At 47.5% G+C, this 17,672-nt stretch overlaps 1 protein-coding gene across 3 annotated transcripts in view; it reads right to left on the bottom strand.

Moving 5' to 3' along the window:
• The window catches only part of LOC132082312 (discoidin domain-containing receptor 2-like), a 64,313-nt gene that overhangs the window by 30,337 nt on the left and 16,304 nt on the right, over positions 1-17,672 (bottom strand). For all 3 annotated transcript variants that reach the window (XM_059486537.1, XM_059486535.1, XM_059486536.1), the window contains exons 2-3: positions 6,585-6,716; positions 1,479-1,581 (exon numbers count right to left, since the gene is read on the bottom strand). In XM_059486537.1, coding sequence (XP_059342520.1) covers positions 1,479-1,581; positions 6,585-6,648 — 167 coding nt within the window. In that variant the 5' untranslated portion in view covers positions 6,649-6,716. The remainder of the gene's footprint in view (positions 1-1,478; positions 1,582-6,584; positions 6,717-17,672) is intronic.

Below are 17,672 nucleotides of genomic sequence, written 5' to 3'. Positions count from 1 at the left end.
GATGCCCAAAGTGTTTGCAGCACTGGAAATAAGCCACACTCAGAGGAAAAAATCTCCCAGCTTTCAGACCCTCAGGCCTGCTCAAACACTATTAAAAACACAGTACACAGCATCACTGCTCTACCACAGACTAAGAAAAAATAATATTTGAGCACTAGGAGAATTTTATGATTTTGGAGAGCCTGAATTTATCATAAAAATATAAGTACCATAACCAATCTGAAATTTCGGTCTGACTTGCACCAAAGCTGTAGGAATGTTTGATATCACCACTACAAGCCATTCCAAGCAAACTCACATTTACAATCCTTTTATGAAACATCAGTTAACTTTGAGAGAAATAAAATGACCAAAAAAAAAAGAAAAGCAAAGCTTATGACAAAAACTGTAGGCTTCCTTGACAGTGAAGAAAATAATTTAGCTGCTTGCTTAACAATTCCTTAACTCTGCATTTCCAAGGGTTTTGAGGCAGGGTAAGCACAGCCCATTTCCTCAATAGGATGCTGTTGAAAAGTTCATCCTTGTAAAGGATTTCCTATGATTTAGTTTAAAGCACTGCATGAGAATCCCAGAGGCCCTGTCCCTGGCTGACCTGTAAGTCACAAATCCTTTGGAGATTTATTCAGAGTGACTGAAAGATGGGCTCAGAGGCAAGCCTCAGCCTGCAGTCCCATCCCCTGCTCACAGCAGGGCAGTTCCTGTGTTCCTCAAGGCCTGGTACAGCCAAGTCCCCAAACACTGAGACACCACCACCTCTCTGGGTCCCCCTCCCACCACTTCATCCTCATGGAGAAGGATTTTTTTCCCTTAATATTTAACCAGAATATTTCCTTTTATCTTTAACCAGAATTTCCTGTATCACAGCTGTGAGCACTGCCATGGCCCCCTGGCCTTTCACTGTGCACTACCCAGATTAAATACAAAAAGCAGCAAACAAGGTTTTAAGGGTGGGGGATCTTCCTCCTCCACCACATCTTGGGTATCTAGGGGAAAAAAAGTGTAAGAATGTGCTCTTTGTTGACAGAGTGACAAAACTATCTTTTGTCTTCTTAAAAAGGAAAAAAGCTCAAAAGTTTTTCTCTTTAATTAGTGAAAAAGACACCTCATAGGACTTAAGGGACTTCACTTTAAACTTCAGGATAGCTAATTAGATAGGAGCTAAAAAGTTTTGCCTGGGCAATTTACTAGAAAAAAAAAGAGAACAATAAAACCAATCACTTCTGTGAAGTGTTTTACTAGGAGCAAAACCCTCTTGCACCTAGCTTAGTTTTTCTCTGTAAAGAGTTTTGTTATTTTGCCCTTTAATAAAATTTTTCTGTTTCAAACTCTACCACAAAAACCATCCTGCTGATTTGATGCCTTCTAAAGTAGCTGAGCTATCTTAAGTGTGAAATACATCTCCAAAAGCTTACAAGACCTGGCTTGAGGAGACCCTTGTACCAACAAAGGATGAAATGAGGAGTGAGAGGTGAACCCACCGTGCATACTGGGGCCCTGTGGAGTCGTACCACTGGCTGGAAGCTGTGATGTCCTCGTCCCTGATGGTGCCCTCGTGCATCCCCAGGGGGTAACGACAGATGGCTGCAAAGGGCAACACAGGCAAGCAAACAACAAAGGTCAGCACTCATCCCTTTGAAAATCACCAGGCAAGTTTAATTAAAAGGCTGTCACATCCAGAGAATAAATATGGTAATGCTAAAATGCAAGAAGAATGCAAAAAAAAAAAAAAATTGAATGCAAAAGAATGCAAAAAAAGGATAAAATACATCATAATTACCACAAATTGAAATTATAAAAGTGATGCATTAGACTAACAGTATCATTCAGAGCTCAGCAAAGCAAAAACTTTACAAAGAAACATTTTAAGAGCATGAAATCCCAAATACATTATTATTATATAATTATATTAGATACTATAATATGTCATACAATATAATATATAATTATTAATAATTATACTACAATATATATATAATATCATATATATCATATAATATATATCATATATACCATATTTCATGTATCATATTTCATGTATCATATTATAGTTACTGTTGAATGGCCCCATTTTACAATGGGAAATTATTCATCAATAATGATATGACATAAAAAGGAAGCTTTTGTCCAAGATTTTTCTTCCCCTGGAACAAAGTGGATGCTTGACTTGTGCTCAAACGGGAACAGTTATTACCTTTAGCAGTGCAGATACAGGGGAGAAGTTAAACATCTGTTAGAGATGACAAGGCATGGAAACATCTGCTCTGTCCTGGCACTGCAGGCTGCAGTTCCCTCTGACCCTGAGTCCCTGTCCATCCATCCTGCCTCATCCCAGCCTGCTCCTGCCTCAACTGGAGCCAGCATTTCACCCAGCCTGGGAATGCTCTCACACCTGGTGCCTCCATGGAGCACAGACACACCTGGCTCAAGCCATGGAGACCCAAAAGCTGCCCAGGTCAGAACCCTGACAAATCCCAGCTGGCCTTGAGGTTCTCTCTCTCCTGACGGTCTTTAAACATGCCCTGGAGTATTAGAGATGATTGGGAAAACTCTAAATCTGAAGATTAGAGCAGTTCTGGCTGCCTCTCCCTCAGGCAGGGCTGCCCTGGGTGCCCTCCTGGGCTCCCAAAATCCCAGAAGGGCTGGGTTGGAAGAGACCCTGGAGATGATCTCCTGCCACCCTCGTACCAAACCTGGACACAGCTCAACAGGAGCTGCACTTCAAGGGTCCTCCTGGGTCCCTTCCAACTCAGGAGATTCTGGCACTCCATGAAATCCATTCAGCAGGCTCAGAAGCTACAAGACAGAGGGATGAAAACCTGAATGCTGTTATCGCTACACAGAATAAAGCACCTCAGGCTGAATCAGTGCCAGACAGATCTGACATAGAAATGTTTGCAAACAGAGGGTGGGGCTTCAACAGGGTTTGCCTGCAGTTGTTAGGCACTGGATCAGTGAATGTGTGATGTGCTAAGCATTCCTAAATTATTGGGTAAAGGAGATGGCTGGTAAGGTGACAACATTCACTAATGAACCAGGTTATTTAACATTTAAAATATTCAATTTTTTAAAAATTCAATATTTAAATAGTAATAACTATTAAAGATTTATTTAATAAATTTAATATTTAAAATAAATGTTAAAATTCATATATTTTAATGCTTTTATATTAATTTTTTTAATCATGGGAATACCTATAAAACAAACTAGAATTAGCATTACAGCACTGCCTGTATCCATGGCCAGGTGCCAGGCAGATAAGGAATAGAGCTCTTGCTCTTTCCTTCCATCGAAAGGCAGAGAAGGCAGCACAGATGATGAAGGAAGGATCTGCAGCCTCATCTTTACAAAAGGGATCACTGAAATATGACAAAGATAATTTATATTGAACAATAGATATCCTGCTGTCTCCAAGAACACCAGAACCAGGATGAATCAAAAGGTCAGGCAGAAGAGTTCAAATACAGAATATAAATCCTTAACCTATTAAACACTCCAGTGCCACAGCTTCCCATGAGTTCAACAAACCAGCTGAAGAAACTCACGGCCACCACAAGCAAATAAATACCCAAGCAGTGGCTCTGGAGGCTGCAGTGAGCTGAGGGTATCCCTGGGGTAAAGCTCTGCTGAGTGCCAGCCCAGCCAAAGGGATGGGGGGCCCTGGAATCACCCACAGGGTGACAGCAGCTTCCCCTCAGGTGAACTCAGTGTGTGGTGTCTCTCTCCCTGGATTCAATCAGCCAGGCAGCAGTGGTGAGGCCTCTATGTGACACATGGATGGCACCTGGACAAACCAACATTCAGCTGGGGTTGGTCAGGGGGCCTGAATTCCCTGGAGGGAATTGGTGCCTGCTGGGATCCAGAGCAATGGTGGGGTGCTGGCATCCAGAGCAATGGTGGGGTGCTGGCATCCAGAGCAATGGTGGGGTGCTGGGATCCAGAGCAATGGTGGGGTGCTGGCATCCAGAGCAATGGTGGGGTGCTGGCATCCAGAGCAATGGTGTCTGCTGGGATCCAGAGCAACGGTGTCTGCTGGGATCCAGAGCAGAGCCCCAGTCACAGCTCCCACCCTGCACATCCAGGTTATCTGGGAGCCAAACCAGCCCCGTCTGTCTTCATCTCACCTGTCCCAGCACCGCCCAGCACAGCCTGACCTGCTGCTGAGCTGTGGGTAAGTGCACAGAGATGTTCCAAAAGGGTGGGGTCAGCATGTGAGAGCAGAAAGTGCTTTTTGTGCTGCTGCAGAGGCAGTCCTGTGTGCTCACACCTTGTTTAAAGGTCAGACACACACTGGCCAGCAGTACCAGATGGAGAGCTGCTTGGGGAGGACTCTGGGGGACTGAGTCTTTGTGCAAGCCTGCACAAAACCCACTTGGTCACAACCCCAGGGCTGGCAGCAGAACCCAGAGTGTCCTTGGCATTGAGGGATGCACTCTGAAGGTGGACACAGCTCTCACCAAAACCAGCAGCATGAGGCTCTCACCAAATGCACCTATCTTGAGCAAAACCATCCTTGGGTTCTGTTCAGGTGGCACCAGGACCCTTCACTGGGCACTCAGGAGAGCCTGGGGCTCACAGAGGTGGCCCAGCCCATCTGTCAGGGAAGCAGACAAGAGACTCAGCAGGACCCTGATGCACAGGCCTGAAACCAGCCCCAAAGCAGCCCCTGTGGGTTATAAGGCAATGCAGGATGTGCTTCAGGCTGCTCCTGGGGCACACCAGGAGGGCAGGATAAGCCATTGAGCCTGTGGCATCAGAGCCAGGAGCAGCAGCTGGGCCAAGGTGCTGGAATCTGTGTGGGAAGAGCAGGGCCAGCCCCAGGCAGAGGCACCAGAGCAGCTGGGGGAGCTGAGGAAGCAAAGCTGCCTGAGGATGGCACAGGCAGAGCTCAGAGGTGTGGGGGGCTATTTCTGGATGGAAAATTGTGACAGTGTTCACAGGGGTTCTTGGATGAGGGAAGAGATGAGGATCTGACTCCATGTTTCAGAAGGCTTGATTTATTATTTTATTATATATATTACATTAAAACTATACTAAAAGAATAGAAGAAAAGGTTTAATCAGAAGGCTGGCTAAGAATAGCATAGCAAAAAATGATAACAAAAGCTTCTGTCTCGGACAGAGAGTCTGAGCCAGCTGACTGTGATTGGCCATTAATTAGAAACAACCAACATGGGCCAATCACAGCTGCACCTGTTGCATTCCACAGCAGCAGATAATCATTGTTTACATTTTGTTCCTGAGGCCTCTCAGCTTCTCAGGAGGAAAAATCCTAAGGAAAGGATTTTTCATAGAAGATGTCTGCAACAGAAGATTCCTGCAGGATCACAGAGCTGTGCTCAGAGCCCAGCCTCCCTGGAGCTGGTGTGGAAGAGCTGCTCCTGCACCAACCCCCATCCAAAGGAACCTGCACAGGGCTGGCCCTGCTGCCCTCCCTCTCCTCTGTGAGGTTTGACACCAGGAGCAGATGGCAGCCCCAGGCCCAGGCTGGGGGTGTGTGGTGCAGGGAATGCTGTGCAGCAGGGAGCACAGGAATGCTGCTGAGCTCCCACACAACCCTCACTTCACTTCTGGCTGCTTGCAGCACAATCTCAAACCTCTGCAAACATCCACAGGCCAGAGCAGGGTCAGAGCCAGCCACAAAGGGCTCCAGACAAACAGAGCCAGCCCAGGCCCTCAGGGTAGCACTGCTGCCTCACCACACCTTCAGCCAAGCTGCAAAAGGATTAAACTCATTTGTTTCACAGACTCAAAACACCTCATTACAGGAATTTCTGCAACACACTGCAGACCATTATCTTACTTATCACCATCATGACTGTCTCCTGCCAAATGCTGTAGGATAAATGGTCCTCCACAGGGACTCAGGCTCATATCCCTATCTTCATCCTATCTTTGTGCCAGGCAAGGTTTAAATCTGTCCTTCCACACTTCTCTCTCCAGAATGCCCCTTGCTGGCAGGACAGCTGGGGCTGATGCTTTGCTAACTGGAAGTTTGTTTCCACAGCGAGCACAGAACCTCTGAGCCACTCTGGAGTGAGATTTGCTCTGCAGGACACACAGCCAAAGTCATGGAGGGAAATTCAGAGCCCAACACAGGCCTGGGTGGGCAGAGAAAGACAATGTCCATGTCCCTGTGCCTTCCTGGGACTGGCAGGAGTGTCCCACCCCAGCACAGCTGCCCAGGAATATCTCAGTCCAGAGGACATTTGGGAAATATGTCAGTGATTATCTCTACATGCAGCCCCCACACTCAATCCCACAAGAAGCAAAGAAAGGAGAGAAGGAGCACACAGAAGGTGGGAGAGCCAGAAGGTGAGAGAGGTGGAAGGTTCAGAGCCCAAGACAGGCCTGGGTGGCACAGAAAGGACAATATCCATGTGCCTGGCCCTTCCTTGGACTGGCAGGAGTGTCCCACCCCAGCACAGCTGCCCAGGAATATCTCAGCCCAGAGGACATTTGGGAACTGCATCAGTGATTATCTCTACAAGCAGCCCTCACCCTCAATCCCCAGGAGAGGCAAAGAAAGGAGAGAAGGAGCACACAGAAGGTGGGAGAGGAGTCCCCTCCCAGCCTGGCAGCTCCTACCAGGGTTGACTTCGGCACCAGAGGGCTCAGGCAGGGAGGCCAGCAGCAGCATGCAGAAGATCATGGTAGCAACTGGAGGTGCTGCACAGGGTCAGACGAGTCCTTCAAAGGCAGCAGCTGCCATCTACATCTCTGAAAGACAAAGCAAAGAGAGAGGATGAGTCCTGCAGGGACAGGGCTGCTCTGTGTCATTGCCTCGTGATGGGCTGGGCAATCTTCCCTGCCTTCAAGAGTGCCTTTGACCTCAGCCCTGCTCTGCTCATCACCAGACCAGAGGCTTAGAGAGGAACCAGTGATCACTGACTGTCCACACCACCCCTAAAGCTCCCAGTGCAATCCATCTGCCAGGCCCTTGGCTGCCACTGGGTGGGTGGATGCACCCTTTTAACTGCAATTAAACAAGTCCAGTGCAAAGTAATCTCTCCCTCAAAATAATCTCTCCCTCATCAACACTTCATTTTCCTTACTAAATTAACAAATAGTGAAACTGCAGCTACAAATGAAGCCGGGCAGTCCAAGCAGGCTTTATCCACCTAAACCTTGGCACCAAGTAGCCAAGCAGGCACCTTGGAGCTTGCCACACAGTTTTAAGATAAAGGTCCAAAGCAGGGTGAAAATAATCTCTCCCTGCACGTCCACACTGCTGCCAAAAGTGCATGTGCACTCACCCAGGTGAGCACACTTCATTTCCTGTTTGGAAACAAGGAAAACAGCAAAGGCCTAAACAATGGCAATTTAATTGAAAAGCCATGATAACACCTAAAGGAACAGGAGGTCAGATCAGCAGTTATGTGAATTCTGTGTGCCCACATTCACTACAAAGAGCCTTGGCAGGCTCCATCCTGAAGGATAATTTTACAGAAGGCAGATTAGAGGCTCTGCCTCATAATGGAATGCCAGGAGAAAAGAAAACAGAACAAATCAATAAATGTAAAGTTGCCAGGACCCGAAGCTGTTTGCTCAAGAATCCTTGGAGTTTTAGTAAAAAGGCAACATTGAATGTTGGGATTTGTTAGTGAAGGAGGAGAGGCTATAAAAGGTTCCACCACTGTGGCAGTGCATGCATACATTCAGGAGCATCAGATGCCATTAGCTCAGAGACTGGTAACAAAAGGCTCTTTTTTTCCACCCAACATAATTAAACTGTACAAGTCACAGCCCTGAGCTGCCCTGGATACCCACGGAACACAGCTCCTTAAACTCAAAGGTAAAACTTTTGGCTTGGGAAACCCCCCAGCTGCAGATTGCTGGACACCCAGAAGCTAAATCAGGGTTAGAATCACTGGAGCCTGCCCTGTTTTTATTCTCTTTCCTAAGGATATGCTACTGGCCACTGTCCCTGCTGGATTCCATCAGAAAAGATGGCTCTGAGCCTGAAAAACAACTGAGGGCCCTCTTGGGAAGGGAGCCAAACACGCAGGCAGGAGGGGGAGCTCATGCTGGGTGCCTGTGCCCAGCCAGGCAACCAAAAATCTCCTTAAAATCACCGGGTCCCTCCTGCCCCAGCCTCCTGCTGGCTCCCTGCATGAGCACCCTGGCCAGGGCTGGGAAGGGGCTGTGATATCCCTGTGGTGAGCCTGCAAAAGCAAAGACAAGCCCAGAGCTCAGCAGGAGGGTCTGGTGACCACAGAAGAGGCTTTGACCAAGCACTCTGCAGCTGTTTGTGCATGCCAGGCCATCCTTTCCTCCTGGAATGGAAGGAGGTGAATCAAAGTGAATCACAGCATCCTCAGAAGAGGTCCAGGAACAAGCAGGACGAGTGGATGGCATCTCCTACCATTCCGAAAGGAATTCCATGGGGAAGAAGCAAAGCAAATAATTGGGGCAATATCGGATGCTTGAAAGAAATAAGAAGCTGGGAGGTGTGATTTCCATTTTTCTGGCTCCAAAACAATGGTAGAGCTTTTCTCTTTGCCTCAGAGTTAATCTGAGAGATCTCAGCCCCAGCAGCCTATGCAGCTCTGGTTTGGACCAAACAGAATTTAGTGATGAAAACACTTAGCAGAAAGAATTGCTGCTGAAAACACAGATTCCCACCATGCCAGGGAAGACTGCAACCCCCACAGAGAGGAGACTTTGTGTGCTCAGCTGGAGGGAGACTTTGTAGAGAAGTTTTGGGGCAGAGTTTGAAGACAGGCCTGGTGGGTGTTGATTTATGCAGGTGATTTGCTAAGGTGTGCTGGGAGCTCCCAAAGCAGCACCTGCAAAGGGAACTGCAGAGAATTCAGCCCTGGGGGAGACAGTCCTGTGGCAGGACCTGAGAAAGGGACCTGTCACCAACACCAAGGCTTTAACTTGAGCCACCTTCCTGCAGCAGGTGATGGGAGCTCAGCAGAGACCTGTGGTGGTGCCCTGGCCATGCCCCAGATCAGCTGCACCATGGGGGAGAAGTCTGGCACAGATCCCTCCTGTGGGTGCCCAAGCTGAACCAGCCACTTGTTGGATTAAGGGGTTTTTTGGCCTAGAGAAGGGGCAACTGAGAGGTGTTTTAAAAACTTTTATTCTATTTTTAGTCTCAAGTGAAGGGTGATACAATACAGATGTTATAAGTCACGCTATAACAATCAGAAATTAATTATTTTGTAATTATATTATAAACATTTCTTAACCTATCCGTTTTAATCACACTATGCTATAAATACCTTAAAGCCAATCATCTAAAATTACCCTTACTAGTGAGTCCTACTACAATACATCTTTCATAATTCTATTTCTCTAAAGTATCAGTCTTATTTACAAAGCCACCCTTTGAAACTTGTTTCTAGTTCCATTTCTCTCTCAACAGTATCTTAGCCTATAGTATTTATATTAATAATTTCCTATCTCAAAGCTTACATACTATGTAAACTTTCTATCAGGTTTTAAGAATTTTCTACTAATTCATTTCCCACAGCCAGTGACCAGAGCTTGTTGAGGAGGGCCTGGAAGGAGAAGAGCAGCTTGGAGATGTGTCCCAGGTGACTTTTGTTCACCTTTTGTTTAAAACTTCCCAACAAGGAGCCCTCAAATGGGCAATGACACCACACAGACTTCACACCCCCATGCTCCCTCCAGAGCCTGGCAAACTGTGTGAGCTTCAAGATTCAGGCTGGCTCCACCAAAGCACACAGGGATTTCTCTCTGACCTGCCCAGGAATAAGGGGAAGGATGGCTGGAAAGCACTGAAACAGGGACTGTGGGTAGGCTGAGGGCCCAAGCCCCACTGCTGCAACAAGAAATGAGAGCAGCCCCAGACAGCAGTAAATGTTCAAATGCCTCTGTTTCCCACCTGGTCCAAAAGCCCAGCAAAGAAGGATCAAGAGCAGGGCAGCATCCACCCTCTGCATCAGCACAGCACCCACAGCCCAGCTGGGGCTCACCCTGACACTTAACATGAGCACTTTCCTTTGATAACAATAGTTGTGCTGTGCCCCCTTGTCCTCTCAAAATGACAACAGCCACCAGTGTCACAGCAACTGAATAAACACAACACAAACAGCTCCATTATCTCATATGAACAAGCACCATAAGGTAAGAACCCATTTGTTTTATGGTACCTTTTGTACTGCCACAGAGCCAGTCACATCAGCACCACATTCAGGTGGTTAAATAAGGATGTAAAATATCAGGAGGAAGGAAGGGATGAGGTGTGAGGACAAGGGAAGTCACACAGAAATGCCCAAGCACCATTTCAACTCCTGCCACCCAGCCAGCACTGGAGAAAAGGTACAAACTGGGGGGCATAGACAGGTGTAGGTGCCACCTGAGAACCAGGGGCTTCTCAGGACTTGATGGGCACATGGACCTCTGCAGGAACACAGAAATAGCATGGCTTGGGGGAACTGCAAACCAGAACTGGAATATGCAGCCATAGAGGCCAGTCTGGCCTCCAGGAGAGGAAAGGAAAGCTCCAGAGCTGATCCAGAGCTCACCTGTCAGCAGCTCTGTGCCTACAAAGCTGGCTTTGAACAGGGCCCTTGCCTAAAGGGTATCCAAGACAAGCAGGGTGAATCCTCTCGGGATGTCTCCAACTGCTGACAGAAGGAAAGGCTGGTCTGGACTAGCCCTGTCTCCCCCAGTTTGGTACCATGAATTCTCACCTTTGTGTGTGGCAGAGGTGAACATTTCCAGCAGTGCAGCCCTGCCCAGGCACCTCAGCAGCTGGTGCAGGTTCTGCTGTGTTTGTTTTTCCCACCACATTTGGTTCCCAGTGCTGGATCACCAAAGTGCCTGTCAGTGAGCCCTGGGAGAGGTGATGGACACAGGGAGCAAACATTGCCATTCCTCAGCTCTCTCACAGCTGCTGCAGTGCCAAGCAAGGTCAGCAAGAGTGGTTTTCACCCTCCAGAGGGTGAAACATTTTGGAGGAGGGTCAGCCCCACTCAGGAGCTGCAGAAATCACTGTTTGAAGAATTACTGATGTTGGTTGGTGCTGAGTCTCAATCTCATCCAGGACTAGACTGGATTCCCAAGCTGCACACTTCCCAGAGCTAGGACACACTGAAATTGCTACTAAATACAGCCCTCTGTACAGACCACTTGGGAATCATCTTACTAAGGACTTGTCCTGTGTAAATGGCTCAATACTTTTCTTTCAGCTCCATTAATCCTTTGCTGTACTCATGCCTATCTTCCCACCCCGCCCACACATACACACCAAGTGCCAAAACTACAGCACAAGCCTGAAACCAGTAAAAACAGGATTAGCAACATCCTCTGAGAGGCAAGAAAGTGTTAAACTCTGTTCCCAGGCCCGACTGGATCAAGTTGCTAATTGCTAACAGCTGGCTGCAGGAGAATAAAATCCTGGTACAATCATTGGGAGAGTGGGGAAAAAAAAAAATCTACTTGTTGAAAAACTCACCAAGAAATGCAAAAGAGGGCACTTTTCCCCAATAAACCCAGCAGATAGCATGCCTGAAAAGCCAGCCCATGCCTCCACAGAGGAGCAGCTGGCTGAGACCCAGGGCACAGCAAAGGCTCAGCAAGCACAGGAGGGAGCTGTTCCTCAGTGATGTGCATGAGGAAGGTGGGACTTGGAGCTCCTCCAGGCCCTGCTCTCCCTCCAGAGATCCATTACAGAGGTCTGGCATGTTTGCAAGCCTCTCTAGATCCCAACTGAAACAGGCATTTGTTTTAACTGGTTCCTTTGCAGATCATTATCCCGGAGTGGGACCTGAGGGTTTGCTGCAGGAATCCCACTCCAGATGCCCAGAGCCACACCAAGAAACTCCACAAGACACAGAGAGTATCACACACACAGTTCTGTGTACAATAGGAGAGGCTATCCTGAATCACAGCATCCTCAGAAGAGGTCCAGGAACAAGCATGAGGACTGGATGGCATCTCCTACCATTCTGAAAGGAATTCCATGGGGAAGAAGCAAAGCAAATAATTGGGGCAGTATCGGATGCTTGAAAAAATAAGAGCCTGGGAAGTGTGATTTCCATTTTTCTGGCTCCAAAACAATGGTAGAGCATTTCTCTTTGCCTCAGAGTTAATCTGAGAGACCTCAGCCCCAGCAGCCTTCCCCAGGAGCACATGCAGCTCTGGTTTGGACCAAACAGAATCTGGTAATGAAAACGCTCAGCAGAAAGAATTCTGTTCACTTTTAAAAATGTTCTGCTTAGTTTACAATTCAAATACTGACACAAGAGTGACAAAACAGAGCAGGGCTGCTGGCCAGAGAACATGGCCAGCCCCTCCAGCAGAGCCTGGAGGGTGAAGGATGGACCAAGCCATGCTGCTTGTGCAGGAGCCCCATGAAAATAAGGCAACAAATTTCCCCTCAGGTGAGCTCTGAGTGTGGTGTCTCTCCCCCTGGATTCAATCAGCCAGGCAGCAGTGGGGAGGTCTCTATGTGACACGTGGATGGCACCTGGACAAACCAAGTGCCAACAGTGACACCAAAATTCACTGTGTCAGAGTGACAGGGCAGCTGGGCAGGGCCAGCAAGATCCTGGCATGAAGTGCAGGGCTGCAACTTGGAGAGGAGATTTAGGCACCAGCAGAGGTGGTCAGAAAGAGGAGAAATCCATTACAATGTTTGGAACACGGTGGGGGACATTGGGCAGAAATAGCGACACCCCTAAGTGATGTCCAGAGCAGCAACAAGGCTGGACAGATAAGAGCAAACAGATTTTAGGTGAAAGGGTTGTTGTTAATCAAGATGCATGTGAGAAGTAAGTCACAGGAACAGGGAAACTGAGACAGGAAGAGGCTCCAGCATCATCTTTGAGGAGGCATTGGAGTCCTGTCACAAGAGACATGAATGTGGGACCAAAAGGACAACATTGAGGAGTGGCACTTGGGGTGGGACAGGGACACCACAGAGCTGAGTCTGAGGCAGTGGCAGAGGAATGGGAACACCAAGGACTGAGTGTACTCCATGGTCACCCCCTTGAGAGGTGGGGACAGGCCTGCCCTGAGGCTGAGGAGAGTCTGAGCCTTGTTTTCCATGCTGTAGCCAAACTTCTTAATGGGGTTATGAAGAAAGTGACACCTCACTCCTAGTGAAGCTAGATTCTAGGAGAAAAGCAGCATTTCAGTCACCCACACCACAGCATGTGACACTGGGAGGAGCTTCTGCCCATGGACTCAAACACGAGGCACTGCCTCACCCACAGCCCGGAGAGATGCTGGTGCTTCTGCACAAGGCCAGTAAATCCTCCAGCTTTTTCCCACTGCCTGTCAGCCAGTCCTACAGGAGTGCGGTGTCCTCAGTTTGTGAAACTGCCCAGAGCACTTCTGTCACAAAACCAGACTTGGGGATAAATGAACATGCATTAAATGTAATTTAATCCATCCAAGTAACAAGACTAAAATTATAAACCATTAGCAAGATAAAACCAAAGATAAGGAAATGCAAATTCACTGCACCACAAGGTGGGTTTTAGCTCAGCTAAACCAAACCAAAGCTTTCCCCCCAACCCAGGGCACAGGAACTCTGTGCCCATCTCAACCAAGGAACCTGGAAGTGCTTGCCATGACCCAGCCAGACCTGCCAGGGCCCTGCTCAGGACAGGGCCATTCCCCAGCAGCAGGGGCAGGGCAGCCTCCAGCACACCCTCCAAAATACACATCCCTCAGCTGCAGATCCAGTTCCCAGCTCCAGCATCACTGTTTCTGTAGGACAGAAGTGGCAGGAAAACAAGATTGTGCACAAACCAGCAGCTCCAAGTTCCTCCCTTGTCCCTGCCCAAGCAGCAGTGTCCCTTACTGTCGCTTTCCAGAGCTTCCTTCCCACCCTGACAGGCCCAAAGAACACTCAGCACAATGACATTTTCACTGTTCCTAAACACTGGCATCTCTCTCTAGCTTTTATTTTTTTAAACAATCCTTAAAATACATCATCTAAAAGTCTGCAATAGTTCTCTCAAGACCTGCAATCTCCCACTGCAAAGTCTCACATAGCAACCATCCCCAGGACATGTTAACCACAGAGATGACAGATGGGGTATTAAGAGCACTCAATCTAAACCACCTTCCTCCCTCCCTGCTCTCAGGGGGCTCCACCATAACCTTTTACTTAACTGTGCTCTAACTTGCACTCAGAAGGAGATCAAGTTGCTCAGCTGCAGAATTATTTGGGCTGGAGGAGATCCCCAGGAGAGCATCTAATCCCAGCTCCTACTCCAAGCAGGGTTAGCACCAATTTCAGAGCAGCCTGTACGGGGCTTTATCCAGCTGTGCCTTAAAATCCCCCAAGGATGGAGGCTCCCCCCACCTCTGTGGACCACCTCTCCCACTGCTCAGCTGTGTGAAGAAGAAAAACTTTATCCCTCGTTATCCCAAGGCAGAAACTCCTATTATCTTATTGACAATCACTGTCAATCCTCCTGTTATGCACTGCCTTGATAATCTGCTCTTGGGTATTCCAGAGCTGCTTCTTTTCCCAGCTGAACCCTGCTGACTCCACCAGCCTGCTCAGGGAACCAAGAATCAGCATTAATTTATTAATAGCTTCTCCCAAGCTTCTCCCCGGTGAGACAGAGGCTCCCTCCAGTCAGATTTTGCCCTGACTCCCACTGGCTTGTTCCAGGGAAACCAGGGAATAGCAGATTTGTCCCACACTGATGTCAGAGCACAGCTCCTCACCCTCTGCTTGCAGAGTGCAGGGATCACATTCCCACTGGTGACTATTTTTGAGGGGTATCAGGTGGCACTTTCTAAATCAGCTCCTTGAACACAGCACTGAGCAGCAACAGGGACAGGGAGGCTCTGCCAGCCTGGCACAGGGCTGGCATAAGGATCAGAGCCCCCACAGTGCCCAGTGGGTGCTTCTCAGCTCAGAGCCCACCAGCAGTGCTGGGGCAAGCAGGAAAGCATGAAGGACATGCCAGGGATCAGCCAGGGGATCCAACACAGCCCTGCTCCCACGGCAAAGCCTCCTCTGCCCCCTGGGAGCAGCAGCCTTTGGTCCACAGCAGGGCTGCATCCCTCAGGATCCGGATTTATGGTGCCAGTGCAGCTACTCTTGGCAACCAGTGCAAAAATCTCATTAAACCCATTAAATTTGAGGTGGTTTTTTTTGGACATGATCTGCTTTCCATCAGAGCCCAGGGATTGCTGAGCATGCTCCTTCTTTAACGTGGTAGAGGTGAGTCTGCACTGCCCGCTGGTTACCTGCTCCCTTCTCCATCTTAAAACACTGCTACAACATTTATGTTTTCCCAAACTTCTGGAACTCCTTTGGTCTTCCCAGATTTATTACAAATTGGCAGCCAGGATTCAGAAAGCTGCTTTGGCAATTTGTTTTAAACAAACAGGTTCCAGTGTTGCTCAAGTTTCAAAATACTCTGAAATGTTATCTTGGGTTTAACACCCTCCCTGGTTACCAGTGCAATGGGAGGTATTCTGAGAGAATATCATGCAGCTTCTCCACAAAAATGGAAAAGAAATGTTTTAATTCTCTGCATTGTTATCAGCAATCAGCTGGGTTTAACATTTCCCAACAATATAAGCACCGCTGATGAAATTTATTTTGTTTTACAGATATTAAAATATTTCTCACTGCCCCATGATATATTTGCTGTGCTTTTTCAGTCATTTTAGCTTTCCTTATCAACTGCCTACCTTCAAAAACACCAGTAACAGGTCCTTATCTACAGCCTTTGTTTTGCAAATTGCTCATAGTTGAGCCTATTTAAAAGCTAAAACATGATTACTGGGGGAAGCTCTTTGCAAAACCAGAAGAGAAGCAAACCCTTGCACAGAGCTGCACACAGTACCTGAGAACTGCTGATTTTTGCAAGGGTGGAAGCCAAATTCTGAGACAATTCAGTGAAAATCAAACCAGAAACAGGATTTTGGAACATCTACTAATTGAGCTGCCCTTCAAGTCTCCCTCAAACCACCACAAATGTTGAAAATATTATCAAAAGCTACATTTTATGAGTTTTGCAATTTCTCTTCATATTTGTAAAAACAAAACTCAGAGCACCTGTAGCTGGCAAAAAGCCCCTGCCCTTTGCCTGAGGAGCACTGTGGGCTCTGCTCCAACGGCACCAAAAAATGTTAATAAAAATGGAGAGCCATGCCCTACAGCCACAGGAAGATACCAGACTTGCAGAAGCTTTTCCAGTCTCAGAAAGAAGCATAACTTACCATCCTTCCCTGCATTCCACAGACGGCAATAGCCCCAAATACCAAAATGCAGAGTGGGAAGGGCTCCAGGCCCCCCACAGCACCCCAGGAGCCAGAGGGGACAGTTCTGGCTGTGACCTCAGTGGGTCCCATTCCTCCAGAGGCTGAGCACAGCCTCCAGCCAAGGCAGCCCTGCCTGGGTACACACAGCTGTTGCATTTGGCCTCGGCAAACTTTGTTTACGACCCAAAGTGGTTTTAAAGTTTAATTTATGAAGTGCCTGGCAGAGATGGGAGCAGTGAGTGGCAACACTCACACAGCACCTGAAACACAGCACCAAGCCTGGAGACTCCAGGGAGGATTTCCAGGCAGCTCCGACCACGTTGCACTGGGTTTGCTGTTTACTGGTACAGCTCTGCAAGATAAAATTTAACTTCCCATGTACAGAGATGAAGGTACCATTAATTAAGCATTCCAGCAAAATATTTGCCATGATTAGAGACAGTTCAGAGAAGATCTTTGCTTACCACAATGTATTTCAAGCAATCAAGGCAGATGCTCTGCTTATAAACAAAGGAAAAGCCAAGAACACAGAAAAAATCTTGAGCAGTATTTCACAGCTTTGGCAAGGCAGCATGACCAATTCTGATTAAATTTTCTTGAGACGACAAAAAACAGAAGCCCACAGAGATGTAATAAGATTTAGCAATTATGTATAAGGCAGGTAGCAGCAGGAAAATCATGGTATTGTTTGAGGCAAAGGCAAGAGAAACAGGAGACATGAGAAGGGAATAAAGAAATTTGTAAAACAATGATGCCTAAAACCAAAAAAAAGGTCCCCATTTACCTCTTTTCCATATTGAAAATGAACTGAAATTAAAAAACAACAAATTAAAACAGAGGAAATGAAATTCCACAGCATACCATGTGCATTGAGCCTCTGGGATATATTGCCACAGAGCAATGTGGGAGTAATTCAATAAAATATTGGAAGTAGATCTCCATAATAAGAACATCTGCAATTCCATTAAGAGAGTGAAAGAGAGCACACTGGAGATGAATTTTGCTCTAGCCAGGCATAAGCAAAGCAGTAACTGGTGTGAGCAGGAGTTATCTCCTGCACAGGCAGGTTATTCACAGCTGGCTGCACTCTGGGGCTTTCCTGGGCCTGTGATAAGATGGGTGCCTGAGTAGGTGGGCTGTGTCCCAGCCAGTTTGGCAAGCTCTGCCTCTCTGCATAGAGATCACATTTCAGTTTTCAGCAGCTTATTGTGCAGCTTCTCAAAAAGAGAAACAACACTACCCACCTTTTCTTAAGAGATTATCCACTGTGACACAAAAAGAGCAGATGAAATTTCAGCCAAACCTATTAAAGAAATACCTGTGGAGCAGCGAGCAACCCTGAACACTCTGTGTGGAAACAAAACTATTTTGAAAGTTCTCAGCACCTGAAAAAATGGGTTTACTGAGGAAATAAATAAGATTTTATCTGGAGGGGCGGCTACCAGAGAGCCCCATGGTTAG

This window comes from Ammospiza nelsoni, chromosome 20, assembly GCF_027579445.1.
Source record: "Ammospiza nelsoni isolate bAmmNel1 chromosome 20, bAmmNel1.pri, whole genome shotgun sequence".
NCBI classification, from domain to species: domain Eukaryota; kingdom Metazoa; phylum Chordata; class Aves; order Passeriformes; family Passerellidae; genus Ammospiza; species Ammospiza nelsoni.
Note: the sequence above shows the minus strand (reverse complement) of the source record. Positions and strands in the feature narration are given on the sequence as shown.